The sequence below is a fragment of the Aphelocoma coerulescens genome, chromosome 9 (assembly GCF_041296385.1).
Source record: "Aphelocoma coerulescens isolate FSJ_1873_10779 chromosome 9, UR_Acoe_1.0, whole genome shotgun sequence".
Classification (NCBI taxonomy): Eukaryota; Metazoa; Chordata; class Aves; order Passeriformes; family Corvidae; genus Aphelocoma; species Aphelocoma coerulescens.
Genome location: NC_091023.1, coordinates 10,952,759 through 10,975,934, shown reverse-complemented (window position 1 = coordinate 10,975,934; position 23,176 = coordinate 10,952,759). Strand labels below are relative to the sequence as shown.

At 42.0% G+C, this 23,176-nt stretch overlaps 2 protein-coding genes across 5 annotated transcripts in view; both read right to left on the bottom strand.

Annotated features, from left to right (window-relative positions):
- DAW1 (dynein assembly factor with WD repeats 1) overlaps positions 1 to 753 on the bottom strand; it is a 156,790-nt gene extending 156,037 nt beyond the window's left edge. For all 4 annotated transcript variants that reach the window (XR_011152855.1, XR_011152856.1, XM_069024833.1 and 1 more), the window contains exon 1: positions 671 to 753. Coding sequence is in view for 2 of the 4 variants with exons in the window: in XM_069024833.1 (XP_068880934.1) it covers positions 671 to 710 (40 nt within the window). In the remaining 2 variants the exon portion in view is untranslated. The remainder of the gene's footprint in view (positions 1 to 670) is intronic.
- Positions 754 to 12,041: 11,288 nt separating this feature from the next.
- On the bottom strand, positions 12,042 to 22,711 carry CCL20 (C-C motif chemokine ligand 20). The gene is made up of 5 exons (XM_069023851.1): positions 21,091 to 22,711; positions 13,989 to 20,510; positions 13,644 to 13,758; positions 12,837 to 12,914; positions 12,042 to 12,552 (listed from the first exon to the last, which is right to left on the bottom strand). Exons 2-5 carry the CDS (start codon positions 14,068 to 14,070, stop codon positions 12,525 to 12,527), a joined length of 303 nt encoding a protein of 100 aa, XP_068879952.1. The 5' UTR covers positions 14,071 to 20,510; positions 21,091 to 22,711; the 3' UTR covers positions 12,042 to 12,524.
- Between the last annotated feature and the right edge of the window lie 465 nt (positions 22,712 to 23,176).

Sequence of the window (23,176 nt, the reverse complement as noted above, 5' to 3'; positions counted from 1 at the left end):
TGGCACAGAGTGCCACACCCAGTCCTTCCTTAAACACCGGCAGGGACGGTGGTTCCACCACCTCCCTGGGCAGCCCTTTCCAATGTCTGATCACCGCTTCTGTGAAGAATTTCTTCCTAAAATCCAATCTAAACCTCCCCTGGCACAGCTAAAGACTATGTACTCTTATCCACTCACTGGTTGCATGGGAGACCGACCGTCACCTGGCTCCAACCTCCTTTCAGGTAGCTGTAGAGAGTGGCAACTTTTTTTGCTAAACAGCCATTTAAAAACACAAATACATTATTTTAGTGTCAGCTACGGTTATTGTTGACTTTTAAACTCCTTACTGTGATGTAAGACTGCCTTGACTTTGCAGTAAGTCCCAAATTAAAGCCCCGGTGGGCGTTGAGCTGCTTCCAGCTGCAGCCTCTTACCCAGGCACCGGGACAAAACAGCGGCACCTCCGCTCCAGCCGGCTGCAGGAGCGCGCTAGACCCGCCCGGCCGTGCCCAGCCCCTGCCGGTGTGAGGGCACCCGCCATGACGGGCGGTTCTCGCACTCCCCGCGCCGTCCCGCAGGGCCCCCGCCGCACGCCCCACACCCGCAGGCCCCCCGCGCGCGGCCGCGGCCCCAGCCCCGGCACAGCCGGCCCCAGCGCCGGGAGCCCCCCGGCCGCCCCGCTCCGCACCCGGCGGGAAGTAGCGCAGCAGGAGCCGCCTCAGCCCCATCGCCGCCGCTCGGCCCCGCGCGTCCGCCCGCGGCCACGGCAACGGCCCGGCCGCGCATGCTCAGTTCCGGCCGCGGGGCTGAGGGCGTCGGGCCCGCCCTGGCGGTGAGCTGGGAGCGTCCCCGTGGCTGTGCAGCCGAGCTATCCCCGGGGTCAGTGTTACCGCCCCTGTGCTGGCACTACATCGTCCGTACAAAGCTGCGAGGACTTCTGGATTGCGCCACAGAAAGAAAAGAAGCGGATCTAGAAAGGAGTGCACTAAAAAAGTTTATAAAATTTGGAGTGCTGAAGAGCCACACGGCATAGAAAATGTGTGAAAGCTATATGGAAAGTGGATGGTTAAGGAAAGAGGGCAAAGATAATTAAATTTAAAGGAAAAAAAAATCAGTTTAATTTTTTTAAAGAGATACTCAGGCCTGAAACATGTATGAAAATATGGTTTAGAATCACAGAATCTAGGCTGGAAAAGGCCTTATGATGGAGACCAACCATTAACCCAGCACCACCCTGTTCACCACTAAACCATGTCCCCAGGGTCCACACGCCTTTAGAACAGTACCAGGAATGGTGATTCTACCAATTCCCTGAGCAGTTCTTAACATCCAATCGAAACCTCCCCTGGCACAGCTTGAGACCATTTCCTCTTATCCTGTCACTTATTACCCGGGAGAAGAGACCGACCCCCGCCTTGCTACACCCTCCTTTCAGGGAGCTGTGGAAGTGATAAGGTTCCCCCCTTCTCCTTTTCCCCAAACTAAACACCCCCACCTCCCTCAACTCCTCCTCACAGACTTGTCCTCCAGATCCTGCACCAGTTTCACTGCCTTTCTTTGGATGTGCATTTCATCAAAAAGAGAAAAAAAAAGTAATTGAAAAGAGATAACCAACATGGGATCGCTAAAAGAGAATGCATTAATAGCGCTAAAAATTTCAGTGAAGTTTATGCTGAAATGGCTGTAGAGCATCAAGAGGGGGAAGCTGTAAACACATTTTCATTTGGCCGATCTCATAGCCCACATTGTTGACAATGGATCAATATAAGACATTCCCACTCAATGTTTAACAATATGTGACTTTTCCAAAAACACCCATATAGCTCCCTACAGCTTCACTTTGAAGACAGTCCTTTGGTTTTTTGAAAGCCAGGAAATAAAATACAATGGCCAGTTCCAGACTTACTTGAAGACACGGCTGAGGGACAAAGTGGTCTCTGAGTTTTTCATTCCCATGTGTTTGTTTTAAGTCTTTTGTCTTGTTTGTATGTGGAAAGTCTTGAGGCAGATAAGAAATATTTTTATTGAAAACAATCCGAACAGCTTTCCAACTGAATTGACTTACTTGGACCAACCCTATTCAAAAATAACTTTTTGAACAACCCCAAATCTTGGTAGTCTCCAGTTTCTTAACAACTTTTTGTATTTGTTTATCATAATATGTATCCACCCAGATGATAAATTCAGAATATAAATATTTTTCTGTTCTTTTAACTTAAATGACATGAACAAAGAACCATGGCACGGATACTGCTTCCTACCTCGAAACTTAATTTGTTCGTCATAAACACAGAATCATGCAGCCTTTTTGGTACCTTCAGTATTACTTAACACCAACTGGAAGTACTGCATTTAACTGTTTTAGTCACATTTAAACAAAACAATCAAAACAGGGGCAAGGGAAGTGGAAAGACTGCAAAGCTCCATGATGCCAGTACCTGTTGTTCAGCACATTTTCCCCTCACTTTTTGCTTCAAATCTTCATCTGAACACGGACACCTCACAATTTGTCATTACCTGGGATTAACATGTAGTAATGACAGTGGAAGATGATAAATCAAATGGGCCTCAGCTCTCACCTTTCCTTGCTTCTGTAAGCATAAGATTAGGGAGCAATGGAGTCATGGCAGAAGTCAATCCCTCTAAACCCTGTGCCTGCTCTCCAGGCCAACCCAGAGAGGCACTGGTGTGATGGCCTTGTTTGCTCCATTCCTATACAGTCACTAGAAAAAATTTCTGACCCTGAGTGGGGACAAGGAGTTAACGCTGTGTTGAGACAAAGCTTTTCCCACAGTGCTACCCAGGACAGGCCTGGGTGCAAAAAACATATACAGTGACAAACGGTATGTCCTTCTGATGAAACAGAACCAGAGCTGCAGCACAGGTAGGATTACCTGAGAAGGCTTTAGGCAGAAAAGGGGAAAACTGTGGTGAGAGAGTGAATGGAAGGACTTGCTATTCCGTTGCCACTTGAAGACTGGTTAAGAGGGATTCTGACGATACAGCAGACTGAGCTCCTGTCCATGCCATTAAACCTTAACTGTTAAGAAGAAATGCAGCTTTTCTTCAAGTTCATGAAAAGGAGCAACTAATGTATACTTTTAGAAGGAAAATTTTCAGACTACTTGGGCAAAATTGTTGCCCTGATATTTTTTTAGTGTCTAAAGAGTGCACACAGCCTGTGAGTCATGAAAGGCCAGCTTCAAAGAACGCACACTGTAGGGAGTTCAAAAATATCTACACTGGAAACAAAAATTAAATGCTGAGACATCCAGGATGAGATAATCAGCTTTTATGTACAGAGATCAAAAGTATTGATGATATCAGCCTGGAAAGATAATTTATATATCAGTTGCTCCCTGTGCATTTTTGCTTATGTCAGCAGCTTCCAGGAGTGGCAGAAAGTGAAGATACTATAAAACTCATCTGTCTATATTCAGAAGGCTTTGAAAGGCTGCAATGTACATTTATCTACAGTGCTGAAGGGAACTCTTGTCAGACAATGTGAAGCAAAATCAGTCCAGTTACAATGAAGAAGTTCCTTTGGAGAACCTGGGGTTCTTCCAGCCAACGCAGGTTCTGAAAAATCCTCTCTTGAACCAAGGTACCATCCAAAGGATAAGAACAAGCAACTGTTTCTGACTCAAACACGCTTGCAGAGAAGAGTGGGGTTTAAGCTTCCTGGTTTAAAGTTGTATCATGACCCACTTGTTCTGAAGTAGGTCAGCCTGTGGTATGCTGAACTCAATCAGAAAGGCCAGCCCAAGAGCAGTCTGAGTTGAGGGAAAGATGTAGAAAGCCACTTCCTATTTCTGTTATGCCAGTAGTGGGTGCAGCGAATTTTTACTAAGGGGAGTTTTTGTGTCCTGTCCTTTCTCATAATTGTCAGGTCTGTAGAATGCAGAAGAACAGTTCTCTGATAGTTCCTTGTTTCTGCTTGGTGAATTAAATGGGTTTTCATGATTTTTTTCTGCAAGGTTGTATAATTCTGGCATATTCTGCTTCCTCTTGCCCAGACTCAGTGTATACATACACTTCTGAGTGCATTGCTAGAGCTCTTTCTCACTTCTGCTCTGTTATTTCCAATGCTAATCATGACACCACAGCCATGAAAAATGTTAACACTATTACTTTTTTAAGGGACATGATCTCCTGGGAGTTTGCCCTTTGCTAGGTAAGAGCTATTCTAGGAGAAAGAAGTGACAGTGCATTGTAGAACAAAATGTTCTCTTTCCCAAAGATTGTTTTTCCTCTTTGCATGACTGTTTGCATTAATTTAAAAATCTAAAATTAAAAAAAAATTACTAGTTGGAATTTGCCAAGAAAGTGTGTCACCCACAAATTTCTGTTCACACTAATACTTGTGTGTGCTGTTCATCTACAGTGAGATAATAACAAGTAGCAGAAAGGAACAGTAGTTCTCTTCCTTGCTCTTCTCTTCCATTTTCCATCTCTGACAAACTGCTTGCATATCCCATACAGTCAGGAAATTCCATATGTTCTTACTTGCTTCAGTCAAATTTTCACTTAGCTGAAACAAATTTTTCCTTGCTGTCCACTTCTTATGAGAGTCTTTCCTCTTAACCTTGCCAAGTTTATGAGTTGGTCTGACAAAAAAATCCTCAGTGCAGAAACCCCAATGAGATATATTTATCTTACTGCTACTGAGAAGAACTCAGAAATGCCTTTAATCTTTCTTTCCATGGCCCATATGGAGCTGAAGACCTTCAGGGTGAGCTCTGCATCCTCCCATTGAGACGGTGAAGCTGACGGTATCGGGTAATAACGCAAGTGTTCTGCGGTCAGTGAGTTTTCCAGATGCACCCAGAGAGGAAAAAAGAGGAGCTCTTCTACATATACATAATGCAAAATTAGGTCAAACCACGAGTCAAGAGGCAGCAAAAACTCCTGACAAATAAGAGGATTTCTAGTAAGTCTACAATAGAACTGGAAAATGTAAGTAGCGAAAGCCACTTTGTTTTAGAAAACAGCTTGACTGAAGTAGAAGTGTGTTCATCTCACCATTGTTTTTAATGAAAAAAGAAAAGCCAAAATAACTAGTTTGTGGTTTTATATTTAATATCTAAAATTCAGAAATTTATTAAGCATTTCACTTAAGTAGTTCTTTTTTCCATATCTGTTTCAAGGCCAGGTTTGTTGGGGTTGGATGGGTCTTTGAGCAACCTGGTCTAGTGGAAGGTGTCCCTGCCCATATCGGGAGGGTTGAAGCTGGATGATCTTTAACAGCCCTTCCAACCCAAACCATTCTATGATTCTATATGCCTTCATTAAGTGTAGTAGTCCTATTACATTGTCTTCTAGGTTTCTTTACCATCATTTTGATGTACTTCATATGAATGTGCAAAACAAGATGTATGTATATCAACCATTAATTGTAATTAGCAATAATACAGCATTACCCACTTTGAAATTCATTAAACATTTTTGCCTACTCTGATACTGATTTGGGAATGCTATAGAGTGAGCAAGTCTGTGAGATTTGCAGATATCTCATGTATCTGAGATTTGCATCATCTCTGAAACACATTTTGACCATTTATTCCTAGTCAAAACAACATGAAACATTCAGATGATCACAGGAACAATCAATCATCTTTTTGAACCAGCTCTATTAAATGTACATTTGAAAAAAAGATATCACTGTAGTAGGACATATAGCTAAAACATTATTTTTCAGATACGCACAACAAACTTTTACATGAGCACTTTGATTAGGTTTCCCTAAATACAGCTGTATAACAATGCTTATTCATACATGAGATACAATTTATACATGAGTGAACAACTGAAGTCACTCTATATACTGATCACTCTACAGCTCTGATTTATCTGCCATATTAAATCTATCATTCTCAATTTTCCATTTGCCTACTTTGTATGTTTATAGAGTTATCACTGGCTTTGTGCCTGACCAATGATGCTGCAAGGATATTAAACTACTAGTTTAATCTTGACACTGTTTAATTGACAATTTCACTGCAAATTGGACCATTTGCTCAAACCCATTTCCACTGGCAAACTCTAATCAAATGCCTTGATCAGTTAGTGCATAGCTGTCTGCTCCCCCACAGGTCTGAGTCTGTAGCTCCTTCCAGATTTGTAATATTTTTCTGCCCTTGGCACCTAATGATGCTATCTGCTGGCACCTCTGTATTTGTGTAAATGAATTCATGGTACAGAGTTTATACCCTTGCAAGTCATGTTCCTTCAAAAACAATATATGTTTTGATTACATGTTATTATCCAAAAGATATAGGAATAGTCAAGTACTTGTTGTACTAGACCATCCTACACATAACATCTCTGCCTACACATAAATGTTTTGCCTTGGCTTGTGGGCATGTGGCCAGGAGAGAAGACAGTTACAGTTTGAATCACTGTACCTAACATTTGACTAAGAAATTAAAAATATTTTGTTCTTTCTTTTAAACACTTTGGTACATGCCTAGTGTACTAACCATGGATCCCCAGCTGCACTATTTCAATGTTTCATGTTTCCTGAGTTGCCTTATCTTGTAGCTATCTATTAAGTGGATCCTTGTCACTCAGGCTTTCTCACCAGGAAACCCAAGTGATGGGCCGCCCTGCTCCCATTTCCAGAAGCTGGCTTGCTTGTTTGTTTCTCTCTCCCTCCTTCTTATCATGAGCACATCTCTTAACCAAGTGTTATCTAACAGAAAATCTGATATCTTATTACAACTACCTGCATGTGTCCTCTCATGTCCTGTGACACAGAGACAGCCAATGCTAGCCTAGGCACGCTGAATCATCTCTAAAGGCCGTGAGCCATTCCATCCATCTCCAGCATTAAAGATGCCAAGGAGAATAAAACCCTATAAACCAAACAGATAGAAAGAACATGCACATCTTCAGACCCAGCTAGAATAGCCATTGTTTTCACTGAAAAAGGGGCTCAAGATCATAATTTCTGGTAACTGGAAGTAGGGTTCACTGAAAGAAACATGGCAACAACCTTCCTGTTAAATTTCATTGCTACAGCTGGTACGCAAAAACATGAGTTGGTTGTCGAAACATCAATGCAAGTAGCTTAGGTGTGAAGGCTGTTGAGATGTTCTTCATCATTTGTTTTCCAGTATTTGTCTGGGTTAATTTTGAGAGCTAGAAAAAATAATCATTGTGAAGCTTAGATTTTTAGGTAAATCAAGATACTTCAAGAGAAGGAGTATCATGAACACCTAGTACGCTGAAATGCATTGGATACAGAGACAATACAAACAAGTTTAATCAAGGGGTTGGGTTTTTAAATTTATATGTGTGGTAGTTAATTATATATTTAATGAACCTTGCTTGATTGCATCTCAGGAATATTAAGAATTGGGAAAGATCCAAATGCAACAGAACCTGAGATATGATTTTTTATCTGTAGAACAGATTCCTATACAAAGTCAACTCCCACATGCATCAGTCACCTCTTCTGAGAGTAGGGGTAGCTCTTTCTCCTTGGATGTTCATATCCCTTTGCTGGTGCTATCAGTCTAGGAGAATGTGCCATATGCAATCTCTCTCTCCTCACTTTTGTACATCAGCTGTGTGGCCACAATGGTAGATAAAATCCCTCTCACATAGGACATGCCTTGTACATATTTCCAGCACATTCCATATATGGACACTATTTGGGGAATATCTATTTTTTCAGGGAGTTTCAACCCAGATTATAAATTTTCTCCTTGATACAAAGAGAGTGTAAAAAAAAATAATGGAGTTTTCAGTTTAAAGTTAGGGAGCAGCAAAATTTCAGTAACATGGAAATGTAAATGCAGATGCTTACAAGTAAAATTATTACTTTATTTTGGGGGTATAAATGAAGTCATGGAAGCAAAACTGTAGAAATTCTTTTGTAAATTTAAAAACAAAAATTAACAATAGTATTTTAGTCTCTACTTTTCCTGTGGCATATTTGCTTTTTATCCATACAGTATTCTAAATTTCATCTGCTGCTTTTACATGTAATATGTATTTTGTATTGCATAATCTTTGAATAATGCTAGAAATTCCAGAAAGCTAAAATGCTATTCAACAAGTGCCCGGGCTTATTTGCAGTAGTAGCTGTATGAGAAATATTCTATGGCTAATGTACAATAGCAGCCACAGGACTGCAGCTATTTTATATCACATTTAAATGTTCTAACAGCAGCAGCTCTAGGAGGGCTTTGGCTGGAAGCTATCTGCACCTGACAGCACAGAAAGAATAAACACAGCAATTCAAAAGCCTTTACAGACTTAGGACTGCAACACTGTACAGTTAAGGCTGACACCTCTCAGAATACACCAACCACAAGATCATGGGAACATAAATCATAGTTTTCATTTATGTACAAGTCATACAGCTATAATTGCTTAGTACACTTAGCATGCACAATGCAGTGGATTTGTTCTGAAGCCTAAAAGCTTCTTTTATGATTCATTTTTTGGCAAAGGATGTTGCCTGGAGCCTGGTATTTGGAGCAAGACTTCCAGGGTGTAACACGGCTGAACTCAGCATACGGAAGGTGTGTTACAATTGATCCATTTCTGTTGTTTTGATGTTCATCCAGCTGGGTGGATGCCATTAGAATCAAGTGACAGTGTCATAAGCTTAAAGCCCTTTGTGGTTTTTGAGTTCACTGATTCAATTCTCAACAAAATTGCAGCTGAATGGTGTATTCCAGTTCAGCAGGGGTGAAGTTAGTTTGTGTGGGGGCTTGTTGGTATTGGTCATTGGAAATAACTGACCAATTATCAACATCCCTATGGAGGAGCTGAAAGTGTCACTGTCACTAAGCACACCCAGTAGAGTTTGGGTTTCAGATATACTTGAAAGCTGCACACTGCAGGACAAGGCCATTCAGCCATTTGTCTCTTGGATTTGCAGGGGCTTTACAACCCCCCTTTGTGTTTTTCCCCTTTTGATGAAAAATTGGGAGACAAGGAAGGAATAAAACAGTCTTCAACTAAGGGAAGCTGCCATCACCTAAGGAGAAATGCAATAAATAACTTGCTAGTACTTCCCCGGCAGATGAAATGAATCAGGTTTTGTATTTTAACAGCAAAATTAAGTCATCAGAAGGTTTGCTATTCCCTACAAAAATCACTGACCGTGCAATGCTGTTATTTTGTTGCTTTGTGCTGGAGTGTGATTAAAAAAATTAGAAATTATTGAATCTAATTATGATTCCATATGTGGACAGAAATTTTTCTGCCAAAAATCCTAACACAACAAAATACTGCAATTCCTGACTTGGAAAGGTGTGAGATTGCTTTATGGTAAAAAAAAAAGGAATTAAAAAAGAAGCAAAAACCCCCCTATTTTTAAAAAACCAAGCCAAACAAAAAAAAAACAACCAACCAGACAAACAAATAAAAAGAACACAGAAAGAATACACAGAAATAGAATTCAATAGCAATACTCCAGCTGGCAGAAGAATCACTGAGGACTGGTCTCAATGCAGGGAAAGCAGGACACTTTGAAATTGAAGTATAAAGTTATGCTCAGAGTTTGATGGGAAAGCTCTCATATCTATTTCCCAAATATCCAAGCTATAATAAAAAGCATTTTGCAAGAAAAAAAAAAAATATTATTTTTTTAAATTATATAAATGGAAGAGAAAAAGTCTCCAAATTATTCATTGCACAGGCTGAATTAGGAGCTGAAGGCCAAAGAGAGAGAGAAGACAGAAACTCACCTACTCAAATGCAGAACAGTCCCACCAAAGTAATCAGGATTCAGGTTTTCCTATAAAGGGTCATGATTTACAGAGCTATCTGAACTTTTAACTGAGCACTTGAGATTACTTATAAAAATGTGCCTCTGATCTGATGATTTTAGAGTTGCAGCACTCACTTACAATGCCTATTTGTATCCCCAGGAAGGCATGGAGGGACATGCTATTTCTACACAGACTTTCCTACCAGTAACATAAAAACCTTAGCAATTTCTGATATTCAGCATAGAAACCAATATTTTCAATATCTTTTTTCTTCCCAGGGAGTTGGTTATGAAAAAAAATTTGACCAGAATAAGAACTAAAAAGAAATCCCACAAGTCATAGCTCTGTGGATGAACCATGTGGGGTTTTGTAGCAATAGAACTATGGATGACCAGAAGAAGGGCAAGTTACAGAAGAAATACAAAACTTTAAAGGGGCCTGAACTGGGAGTAAAGAACCACCCACAGAATTCCACACATTGGTCTTCACTTCCTTATTTTGCTCCCCTGCTTTGAATTCAACCCTAGGACTCCAGGTTTTTCTGCACCAAGTTCTTTACAGCTCTGGTTCCTAACAAAAATTCCCAAGGTAGGCGTGGGGAACGTCACCTTCCAACACTTTTAACACAGACCCATTCATCATGTCTGTACCATTTTGTTGGTACCTGATTTAGCCTACGAACTCTTTGAGCCCAAACAGCCCACACCAGTGCTAGCAGGTATGAGACAGAGCTCTGCAGTTCTGCCCAGAAGTTAGGGAAATGCCCAGGGAAAAAGCAGATAATTGCTTCTCCGTGGAGAGTACATTATGTTCTCAATAACAGGAATCTATCTTAAGGAAATTAAAGCTAATTAATTTTGCTCCTTTAGATACTTCCTCCTTCAGAGCTTCACTCATAGGGAACTGACAGTTCCCAGATTTGTAGAGCCACAAGCAGATTGTTTTAAGTTTTAGCAGGTTTTGAAACCAGAAAATAACAGCCTTGCACTCAAACACCATTTTAAAAAACCCAATATCTCTCAGCTCCTCTCTCAAGAGCACCAAAAATACTTTGCATTTAAGTTTAAATTAAATTAAAATTAATGCTTGTATTTCTATGACTAAAAGGTAAGGCGTAAATTTATCCATAAGACTCTGGTGCTGACAGTGAGAGGACTACACCTGTACATCCTACACAGTCACATTCCTGAAGTCCACGTGGGCCATGCAACAGTACATAAAAAGCTGAGCAGTCGTCCCCAGTCCACCTAGAACCATCTCTTCCATGAAGTCTTATTACTCCTATCAGGCATCACTGACCTCCATCAAGAGCTCCTGTATTGCTTTCAGGAGGCCAGGGGTGGACAACCCAGTGTGTTGCAACCTTCCTAGAGAGAGCATCCTGCAAAGAACAACTCTTCCAGGGGCGGTGGCAGGCCTCCCTGGGCAGCAGGGGATTTCAGCAAGTGTAGCAACTTCTCTGCTACAAGTGATATCAGCTCTTGTGATTCAGCTCTTTGTGAAACCACCCAAGGCGAACAGGGAGACAGAGAGACAGGAGCCTCATTTGGCTAGTCCACAGAGGTAGCTTTTCTTGTCCAGCAGCCCCTGTGAAGAAAAAGCCACGGAGAAAACTCCCTAATCAGGGACAGAAACAGGGGCCTTTTATGGGAAAGGCAGGGGGTGGAGTAGAAACCAATTAGCCAACTGGATACAGGCTACTACCATATAGAAACAAGGCATGCTGGGGATGGTTCACTTTGTCGCCATAAGCTAGAGGAAGGTTGCTGATCTCTGGGCAAAGTCTTGTTGGCTTCTAATCTCTCTCCTCCAGGGGAGTACAGAGGGCTCTTGTGCCAAGGGCTCACAGCCCTCCACACCCCTGCATCAGGATAAACTCATTATGCTGGAAGCCATAGGGTACCATAGGCAAACACAAAAAGAGTAGGAAAGTTTCTCCTCTACAAAAAGCGCCTTGAGAGCGGATTTGTGTTACCATATGAATCTTCCTTGGTGAATAAGCTAGAAGCTTGCCCACTAACACTGTGTAAGGTTCCTCCTGGATAAATAAACTGGCAAAAGGAGTTCCCTCAAGTCTGATTAAGATGAAGCTAAGTCTTCATGCTAAACAAAAACTTGATGTATAGCAGCTGTCTGTGGGTGAGGAAGGGATTATATCTTACGGAGGTCATAGGTACCCCTAGGGCAAGCAGAGTGAGCAAGGTGGAAAGTGGCTTTAACAGGTGTCAACACACCTGTGTAATTATTTTAGCTGGAGGCTCATAACTAAGGACTGAATTTCAACAAGTCACATTTTCAATCAAAAACAAATAAACATATCCCAGAGAGTGCCAATTTTAACTTTTTTTTTTTAATTCCAATTTCCATTTTTTTTCTACAAACAGACTTTGTTTAACAATAGTTCAAGAGGTATTATAATCCTAACTACAGCTTAAAGAAAACATTTTGGCACAAGACAATAACAAAATAAACAGAATAAATAACCTGCTTTACACATGCTGAAGAAAACAAAAATAACCTGCAATAAACTTAATAAAATTCACGCTCTGTACAACAGCTTAAGGTAGTCCTTACTAAATAGTACTCATGTCATATCAGTAACATACACATATTAGTAAAAATAGAAACTTTAACATGCTTAACTCAAGCAAAACAGTGATGCAATATGAATCAACTTGAGAAGGTCAACGGTTCCAAAGAAGCCAGAGTTGGAGGTGAGTGAGCACACAACAGTGTACAAACTATCTCAGCCAAGAGCCTGAACCCAGTGCTTCTTCAGCCACGTCTGTGTTTAGCTCCTTGCTGGAAACGATGTCAGGCTGACATCTTCCTGAGCTTGTGGCTGTTAAAAGGGAGAGAGAACACACATAAATAATGACCTCAGCCACAAGTCAGTTATAGTTTTCTCTTCTTTCCTGAGAGAGTAGGTCAGGTGGAAGAAAGGGACATGTGACATGACTGTCCCTGAGAAGACTCTAGAGAGGAGCAGCTAAGTCTGACAGGACATGGAAGGACAAATGTGTTTGCCAATGCTCTCAAAAGTGGCATTCAGGAGACACAAGAGACAGGCTTTCATACATGCCCTGTTTTTCATCAGCCTGGTGTTATTTAGAATTTGACTCCTACCTCAGAAAAAGAAGATGTTTCTTGACCCAGCCTTCCTTAGGATTTACACAGGCCTTCAGCCCACTGGAGGTGTGGAAACTGGAAAAGAAATAATGATAAAGAAATCAGTAAATCATTAGAAATCCCTGCCAGTAATTGCTGTGGAGAGTACAGTTACTCTGTATAATGATCAATAGCAACTGCTTTTATAAACACTAGACATGGGATGCTCCAAACACCTCAATATTATATGAACAAAAAGAAATTCAAATGTAATAGCTACTTCAGTCTCAGGGATCATTTTTTTGCACCAAAAACTGGTGTTCATTTTCTTTGATCTATTGAGGCAAAGACCTTAGCTGATGCCAGAAACAATTTATAAGATTAAGGAGAATAGCTGCTATCAAGCTAAGGTGACAGATCAACACCTAGCCCAGAACCTTGTAAAAAAAAAATCCGATCCCTGTGAATTAGAAGAAGTCTTGTCACTTATGTGTCTGTTCACAGGTTTTGGCAAGGGAGCACTCTATGTTGGCCAGAGTCATCCTTAGCTGGAGACAAAGCATGTCTTTGTTTCACAGCTGATTCCTAAAGAGTCAGAATTATTATTTACATTGTATGACTGTCCAATGAGTTAGTAGTCCCTATCAACTAGAGGTTGTGTGTTTTGTTTACAGGTGTGATATACAATTTATTTAGTTAATTTAACTGTTCGAAAAGGCAGGAAAAATCATGCTTTTAACATTCAAATCATAGTTTTAGCCCAAATAGACATCCTAAGGTTAATATATGTCAGAAAAAACAGAGGAAGTTCAGAAAGTAACTTACATGATGGCAGGGATGTCACAGACCTCACTGGAGAGCTGTTCAGTGTAACCCTTCAGGGCCCACCGAGGCAGACGCACTTTGGTGTAAGACAGGCAACAATCCTGGTTGCTTTGTGCTGGAGTGAAAGAAAACAACAAAGTCAATTGACCCCATTTGGCCCACGCTGCCCAGCTGTCTAGGGCACTCACTGGTCAACCCCAGCCATCCAGCTCCCTCGTGGCAGAAGAGGAGGATGAGGCAGCACACTTTGCTGAAACCGTTCCCTTACAGCGGAGCCTCATCGTGCTGCCAGCTGCGAGCAGCACCGGGAGCCCTCGCCAGGGCAGAACGCCCGAGTTCACTCACCTTCGGAGGTGCCGCACAGGAGCAGCACCAGGAGCCCCAGCAGGGAAACCAGGACCATGCTCTTGCTGCTGCAGCCAATCATTCCCTCTCCACACACGCAGCTGTGCTTCAGCGAGTGCCTGGCTGCTTGTCCTGCCAGCCCTGCCGCACCTCCACCTGCTTATAAAGGGGTGGCAGGAGCCACGGGAATTCACACGGGCGGGTTCCACTGTCATCAGCGGGTTTCCCCACAGCAAATTCCATCGTGCCCAATTTGGCCCCAGCACTCCTTCCGGGTGCTACAACCAGAGATAACAGTGTGCTGGGGAATGTTTTGTTTTTTTTTTTTTTTTTTAAGTAGCTTAAAGATTCAGTCTAAAAGAAAAGGAAGCAAAAGGCTGTGAGGTAATGGTTCTGTGGGTGAAGCATGTGTAATTTTAGGGGTAGGAGTGTGGGTTGTGAAATGAGGAAAGTCAAATGGAGGTAACTTTAAATGTTACCTACAGAAAGTGTGTGTGCTGTGCCCTGGTTTAATAAACTCAGCCTGGGGATAGAGGGAGGTGGGCTGAGCCAGCCAGATTTGTTTCAGTATGCTAAGCTCACAGGAGCTGGGTCACAAGCTGCACTGACACCAAAGTACTACATTAATATTTACTGGTTGGCCAACGCAGTAACATCAGGCTTTCCAGATTACTGCAAATGGGTTTATTCAGTTTCCTTATCCATTTCCTTAACCATTCCCTGCCATGAATTCCTGCCAGTTTGTAAAACATCTGAACAATTTCATCTGAAACAGAATGAACTTAAAAGAGACTTGAAATGGGGCCTATATTCTCCTCTGAATCTGCGCTGTCTAGGATGCATTAATGCTGCTTAATGAACAATAGCTGTAGTTTGTTGCTTCCCGAACCATACTAGAGTATTGTGACTCCTGAACATTCAACAAAAATACACACAATCTTGAAATTGCCTTGCACAGCTCTAGAGAAACCACCAGGGAGAGGCTCTGTCACCACTCCAAGTACATTGTTTGAGCTGCTACTGAAGGATGGTACTTTCCCATACTGTTCAAGGATTTGTGTGAAACTACTGTTATGGCTGTAGGCCATGTCCTGGCCAGCCAGTGTACACAGGAGCTGCTGCCAGCTCCAGGTGCTTATAGAGTAACCTGAGCTTTAAGTGGCTTCTCTTAAGGTAGAGCTCATGGACAGTTGTAGTCAGTTTGTAATTACATGCCTTCTATCCTTCACAGAGTTTCAGTACCTCTATCAAAGGGTGAGTTCTTATTATTTCTTTGTAGAAATGTAAACAGCTCGAACTCTAGAACAGATTGTTATTCAGAGAAATTAATTTCTCTATGTAATGGCGAGAATTTAGGGAATTTCATATGGTTGAGGTATACATGAGCAACCTTGCAGTGTGCATGGCATCAAAAAAACTGGACATGCTTCTCTGCAGAGTCACAGCAACTGGCCAAAGGATGGGGAGGAGGCAACAAAGAACCCATGCCCTGATGTATGCGGTTTTTTGTAACTGCTTTATGGATCACAGCGAAATGCCACAAAAATATAAAAAGATCAATGCTCTCAGTATGCAGCTATCTCTGCACTGCTTAAAAGACTATCTGTCAGCATTAGGCAATGCCTCAAACTAGCTGACTAGAATGGCAGTTTTTTCCTTTATGTACAGATTTAATGGATCCCAAATCTATTACACCTGTACCCAACTTTGGCATTTCTTATGCCATTTCCTAGTCCATACTGTTATCCACATGGAGGTGGCCTTGCACCTCAAGTCTTCCTTGTGACTCTACATGTCTATTTCTTCTCCATTCAGCGCTTCTTGGACAGAATCTTCTCATCTGAGCTTTGACACTTCTACCTAAACACTAGCAGTTTGGATACCAGAGTGATGACACTACTCAGGCAGTGCTCACCCCGTACTCCTGCCCTCAGGCAGTTTTCATCACACCAGTGGTTCCCACAACTGACCATGGCTGGCAACGTGCCTCATCACGGCTGGACTCATGCTCATGGTGCTCCTTTTATCTCATGTTTTGTTTGATTTAGGAAATTAGGTTAAGATTTAGATTTACAACAGCCACAAGGATGGCCCAAACTTTAGGAACACTGTCATTTTGTTTGTACTTGGTGTCTACAAAGCACCTTCAGTTTATTTGCACAAAGTAGTTAAAACAATCCAAAAATGTTTAATGCAAACAGCTCAAGAAAGCTCTGCTGGTTCTGATATGACACATAACTGTATCTTATCAGTCTTTTATCTTCACAAACCCATAATGCAATCAGAAAGCAAAAAAATATATAAAAACAGGGAGGTGCTTATGTGTTCCAGGGAAGTGTTATTCATTATTCCCTGGGCATGAGGGGATAGTGACTGTTGTTCACCGTGACCCAACCAAACTTTTAACCTGGTTTCCTTTGGCACCTGTGTGACCAAGTGGAGCCGTATGGGCTGGCTGGGGACTGCCACACAGGCAAGAGATGGGGCTGCCAGGCCCCGGGTGGCCAGTGGCACTTCTGAGCCTGTTCCTGGGTCAGTTGCAGGTGCCATATAAATGTGTTTAGTGTCTTAACACTGCTGCAGTTCAAAGGCTGGACATGGAGGGGGCCACCAGGCCAAGGGAGGCCATCATTTCCCTACCCTGGTGCCTGCATGGGGGGGGCTGTGCCCAGAGTCTCCTTAGAGGGTACAGCCAAAGCATGAGAGGTACCAGCCACAAATTGTGAAAAGGAAAATTCCCATCAGACATGGGGAAATCTGCTTTCCATAGCAAGGGAGTGAGGCACTGGGACAGGTTGCCCAGGTCAGGATGTGAAAGCATAGTTTGAATACCCTTGCAGATACTCAAGCTGGATGTGGCCCTTCCCTGAGCATTATCTTAAACTTGGGGTCCTTCCCAAGCCACAATCAAGCCCACATTATTTTTTGTGAGGTTTTCCCATTTAGCTGTTTGTTTCTTATTTTAGTTTCCTGACTTATTTGTCTTCCTGACTTGACTTTGCTGTCAGCTTCTCAGCTTCCCTCCCTTCTGTTGTCCCTCCTCAGATCCCCTCACAACAACTGCATTCACAGTAAGGCAGAGCAGCAAAACACAGACTGACAAAGTGTTCATCCTCTCCTAAGCTTCTTCTCCCATTGTTCCAGAGAACAGGCTCAAACCCTTCCTGTGTGTGTAACAAAAGATGAGGCAAAGACAGCCTAAGTGCCAGTGCTGCAGAGCCATTCAGTCAGACCTGTGGAAGGAGAGGAAATGCATCAGGAAAAACTGGGCCTCTTCCCAAGTAATACTGGGAAACTGACAGTTCTGAGCAGTTTGGGGATGTTAAAGAGGAGAGCTGCAGAGTCAAACTGCTCTGAGACACCATCTGCAAAGCTACAGCCAGAGGCAAATTTCCCTGGTCACCAAGCTGCTGCATCCTGATAATATGCTTCCTCTCTTATATCCCAAAGGACTCTTACTCACAGACATACCTGCTGGAAGTCTGAAGAGCTGAAGAGAACTTAATAGTTCAACGTTGATAAACATCCCCATACAGGGGGGAAAAAAGGGATTCTTTGGGGGGAAAGAGCTTACCACATCACTCTCCCCATCACAGAGAAGCACAGGAGCAGTCCACCTGGTTTCCACACAAGAGTTAAAACACTTCATGGACTTTTGAAGAGGAGGAATTTTATAATCATTAACCATTTGATTATTGTCACTTTATGGGTTTAGGTCTAATATTAAACGTGAAAGATTAAAATAAAAAAGCCCAAACCATCTCTTATCAACTTGAATGTCAGACACTGTCAATATCTTTTCCTGTGCCCTACAATAAGATGAGAAACATGACAGTTGTTAATCAACTGGCAGTTAACAATAGTTTCCATGTTTTTCCTCCTCACAAAGAGATGTTGTTTTATTGCATATTAGTACCTTTTCTGAAATGATGAAAATAAAGCCTTACAGCAATATAGCTGATCAACCAGGAAACACAGAACCAAATGGGAAATTCCCTTCTGTAATTTCCAATGGTTTAGGACTCCTTTGACAAAGCAAAGGGCATGAGAAGGCAGTAGCTGAAAGGAACATGGCCAAATATGGAGATTTAATCATTGCATAATCTCTGATGAGTAAATGCGTAATAAATCCCAAGCACAAAAGTTCCAGAAGTAACTTGCTCAATATCGCTGGAGCTTCAGAGGCTGTGATGCAATCCAGTGATTTCATGCAATTTAGTACTTGCATGACTGACAAAAATTGTTATCTGAGGAAGAAGCCAATTTGCACTAATTATAGGTTGCACTTCATAAGTTACAGATCTAGAAATACTATTGAATGACATTGCTTTGATGCAATTATGGACAAGACATGTGCCTGTTGGGGGAAATTAACTTCCCATCTATCGAAAGTGCAGGTTATGAGGAGACCTGGTACACCTGCCATGAACATCCTGGCAGCCATCCTGGCACTGCTGATTGCTTTCTGCTACCTACATATAGAAGCTAAATATCCAGTGTTCTTCTTCTAAATATCCAGTTTATCTTCTCTCTGCAAAGACTCTACTCTGTCTGCAGTCCCTTGGGGTAGCCAACCGCCTTTTCACAGAATTAGACCTCTCAAAGGTGATGGCAAGGCCTATAATTGGAAAGAAGGATGAAAAAATAGTCTTCATTAGATTTGTGTGGCAGGGTTTTGGTAGTGGGTAGGCACCAGGGGTGGATTCTCTGCTAGAATCTTCTCCCATGTCTGGCAGAGCCAATGCTAGCTGGCTCCAAGGAAGGACTCAGTGGACAAGGCTGAGCCCATCACCAACAATGGTAGCATCTCTGGGATAATGTCTTTATGAAGGGGAAAAAAGCCCTGTGCAACTGCAGCCAGAGAGAAGAGTGAATATATGGAGGATGGATATATGAAACCACTCTGCACACCCCAAGGCCAGTGCAGGAGGAGGGGCAGGAGCTGCTCCTGGTGCCAGAGCAGAGATTCCCCTGTAGCCCATGGTGAGGCAGCTGTGCCCCTGCAGCCCATGAGGGAGCAGAGATCCACCTGCAGCCCTTGGAGGACTCCACATCAGAGCAGGTGGATGCCCAAGGGAGGCTGTGACCTCTTGGGAAGCTCACACTGCAGCAGGATCCCGGCAGGACCTGTGGCCCCATGGAGAGAGGAGCCCATGTGGGAGCAGGGAGATAGTGTGAGGATTCCTCCCCCTGAGGAGGAAGGAGCAGCAGAGGTAACGTGATGAACTGACCAAACCCCCCATTTTCATACCCCTGAACAGCTGGGGGAAGGGGGTAGAGAAGATTGAGAGTACAGTTAAGCCCAGGGAGAAGGGAGTTGTGGGGGGAAGATGTTTTAAGGTTTGATCTTACCTGTCATTGTCCTACCCTGATTTGATTGCTAATAAATTAATTTCCTCAAGTTGAATCTGTTTTGCCTGTGTTGGCAATTGGTGAGTAATCTCTCCATGCCCTTATTTTGATCTCAGAGCCTTTCCTTATTTACCTCTCCTCTGCCCAGCTGAGGAGTGGAGTGATAGAGCAGCTTGGGTGGGCACCTGGCATCCAGCCAGGGTCAAGACACCATATAGTCAAAAGAGGAAACAGTTAAAAGCTGCCTGCCAAGCTGGGCTCTAAGTTATATTATATTTGCCTTGTTACAGCCCTATTTCTCTTCCAATTTAAATTTGTATTTGCCTTCAGGCAAAGTAAACACAACAGCAGAAACATTTTGACTAATACATTTCTGATCCTTAAAGTAGTCCAGAAGTGCAGATTTTTCTGAATAACTTACAAAGGTGAGGAAGAGAAGAAAGGAAGGAATCACTTGAGAGGATACACTATCTCCTGCAAAGGACTGAGACCACCAAGCATCAATTGCAGACAAAAAGAAACCTGATTACAAAAAGTAGGAATGTGATTAATTAAGTAGTTAATGTAATTAATGAGTGCAATTCAAGGATTCTATCATGTTAAACACATGATAGAAACAGATGTGTTTAACATCCCCAAATCTTCACCAAGAAAAGCTGTCAGCAACTTTTCAGCACTAGAGTGATCATACAGCCACACTGAAATTTAGCCTGAGCCTCACCACTTCCACACAAGTCAGTGCTTCTCAACTACTCTGGTTTGGCTGAGAGTTTCCCCAAGATGCATAGATCCCAAAGAAGATTTGGAAAAGGAAAATTGCTGGAACCAAAATCCACAGCCTGAACATGAAAATGCCTTCCAAAACTAAAAAATGAGGGCTTGCACTTTAAAAATATTCAATTCAAAAAGAGAAGAAAAAGATACTGTGCCTTGGCAATTATGAAGGAGATATATATGACATTTTCTGAATTTTGAAAAGCAATAGACAAGAATAGAGGTAGGGGGAAAAAAATCTGCTACTTAAAATTTTCATTAAAATGCAGTTTTAGGTGGGCTGAAACTATTCATTAATTCAATTGAAACATGGTTTTTTATCAAATTAGAAGAGAATAATTTAAAAAATGTGAAGCTGCTTTTTTTCTTGTGTTCTCTTTGCCTCCTCAGGAAGACCTAAAACAAATAAAACAAACCTTATAAAGAAAAGAGACAAAAGAAGAACTAAATAAGATGAAGTGGTAAAGTTTTAAGTTGACCAAGACAACTCATGAAGGTTTTACTAAGTCATTCTTGACATATAGAACATGTGATTACTTGGACCACTTAGTACATTATTAACACAGCCAGGGTTTTGTCATGTGTTACTGGAAGACCGGCTTAAAAATACCCAGTAATACCTGCTTATTTTGGATTGCCACACAAAAACCAATCAAGATAATTTTAAATAGCTGTTAGTTAACCCTGTGGAGTGGCTGTGTCATGCAGCCTGGCAAAGCAGCTGTGGACACAGGCCCTCTCAAGGCAAGTGCTGCAATCACTGCAGCTTTTCAGCACTCCATTGTTACATTATAGGGACTTTCCTATCAGGAGCTTTAAACCATGGTTGCCCAAACCAGCTAGCTTGGACTTCCCTCTTTCCAAGAGGCCTGCTCTTTTCCCAAGGAAACCACACCACCACATCCCTTCCATCCTGACTCTTACAGGTTCTTTTGCATAACACAACCGAGATCACTGACTTTCTTACCCTCCTTACCTGGACCTTGGTCTTCACCTCTTGATTTCTGTGAGGCATTTGGAGGCCCTAAAAGGGGCAGCCTTGCCCTAGCTCCTGTTAAGGAAACCTCTGCCAGGGTAATTTTTCCTCTCTTTCTCCAGGGTTCCCTTGGCTGCTTCAAGCATTCTCTTGCTTGTCCCCATTTTCAAAGTCTTTCTTTCTTATTGCTAGCCCAGACAACTCCAGCCAGCCCCAAAAGTGCCTTGTTGGTTGGGCCCTTGGCTGGGGCTTCGCAGAGGATGCTGTGTCCAACCACTCAAGCCTGCTCACAACCATCAGGTGCTCCTGTAAACAACAAGGCAAGAACCAGAGACAAATAAACTGTTTTAAGACACAAAAGACGTTCTAAGTCAAACAATCTGGGCTTGACAGAAATCTGCCATTCCAAAGTGACCTGTGTTTCACAAGAACATCTCCTCGAGTAAGTAGGCTCAGCCTTCCTCAGATCAAAGACTGGTCCTCTTTTATGCATGTTTGTACCTAACCTAGGACATCGAGGGACATGGGAACCAGGGCCAGAGCTCCAGGGTACAACACATACACTGTTACTGCTCTGCCTTTGAAAGGACAGGAAGGTGAAGGCACTTGGAGAAAAACTTGGACCACATTAAAAAATTGTTTCTTCATGAAATGGATAAAACCTAACACACTGTTGATGAAATAAAAAAACAACCGACCAAACAAAAAAAGCCCTAAGGACTTTGGTGACTCTATCATCAAAAGTCTTCTGAGCTGGCAAGAAATCAAGGTATTAGAAGAACTCCAGACACTTTAAGTGGAAGAATTCTTACTTTTAAGCAAACACTAGCAGCATAATGGCTTATTATAAGCCTGTTCTATCTGTCATTAGGGGTTTAGCATTAAATGAAGCAGCCCATTTGATATAAGCACTTGTCAAAATGTGACAAATGCTCTTCCAGCAGGACTTTACACTACTTGGGATGTTGCAATGATTCAGAGTCTCCCATGGTGTCTGTAATGAGATGCACCTTGAGGGTAAAAAAATGGTAGAGGAGGTGCTGGACTGAAACTTCCTGCACACACAGATTGTGCAAATGTAAATTTGCATCTCTGAAATGATACCTCCATCGGTGATGACAGGACAATATCTGCCACCAGTGGGAGTTTTGTGGAATAAGTCTACAGGGGAACACACCCTGGAAAGTGATCTTTCAATATGGAAAGTTCCTTAGAAATCCCTTCAGGTTTTTCCTCTTGTTTCTCTTTGGCAATCCACAGTAAGTGAGCATTAGTCATTACAAGTATTAACCAATTCAAGTGAGATTTCTTTGACCTATATATCACTTCCCTTTTGTTAATTAACTGGAGATTTTAAAAGTGTGCAATCCAAGAAAGACTAAAGCACAGGCAAAGAGTGTGCATTGAATTGGATCGTATGGCATTGTTACAAAAACTACAAATAAGGTGTTAAAGTCACCAGGCCCAATCATCAAACTTGGAGATAGGGGAGGTTTTTTTGGTTGCTGGGATAAGCATCCTACATACATCTATTTCTAACTGTAGTTAGAAATTCTAAAGGTGAAGCTTAATAGAAGCTTATATTCTTCCTCATCTCCTAAAAGCAATTCTTTTTTGCTCATTTTTTGCTCACTGTTACCATGTGTAACAATGACTGCACTGAGTAAAAAAGATGAGGTTTTTTCATTTCTAAAAAGAACCACAGAAAACAACAAACAAACAAACACAATGAGAACCAAGCCCCCTCCCCCATAATTAAAAAAAAAAATTGCAAGAGTGGTTTCATGGACCTTGGCTGGCTCATTCATCACAAGGAACTCATCAAGGGGTTGGTCTGCGGTTGGCACTGATGACAAAACAGGCCTTAACTTTTATAGCATTTGATATTTTCTGAAAGCAATTTTCTCATTCTTACATGTAGCATGTAGGTCGTATCAGGAAAGTATTAAGCAAAATATTCTTATTAGCTACAGTCAATAGATGTGTTTCCCTCAATCACAGTTTGCAGAATAGAAGAGCTCAAAACCAGCTTGTGAAGCACACAGACAATCTTGACATCAAAGTAGTGGTGAAAGACTACTTTGCA

Bases quoted from the DNA above. Each gene is read 5' to 3' on its own strand.
- CCL20 (XM_069023851.1), bottom strand. From the start codon at position 14,070: ATGATTGGCTGCAGCAGCAAGAGCATGGTCCTGGTTTCCCTGCTGGGG. The intron at 13,759-13,988 runs GTGAGTGAACTC...CTTTCACTCCAG, and splicing joins CCTGTGCGGCACCTCCGAAG to CACAAAGCAACCAGGATTGT. The intron at 12,915-13,643 runs GTAAGTTACTTT...TTTCTTTTCCAG, and splicing joins TGTGACATCCCTGCCATCAT to TTTCCACACCTCCAGTGGGC.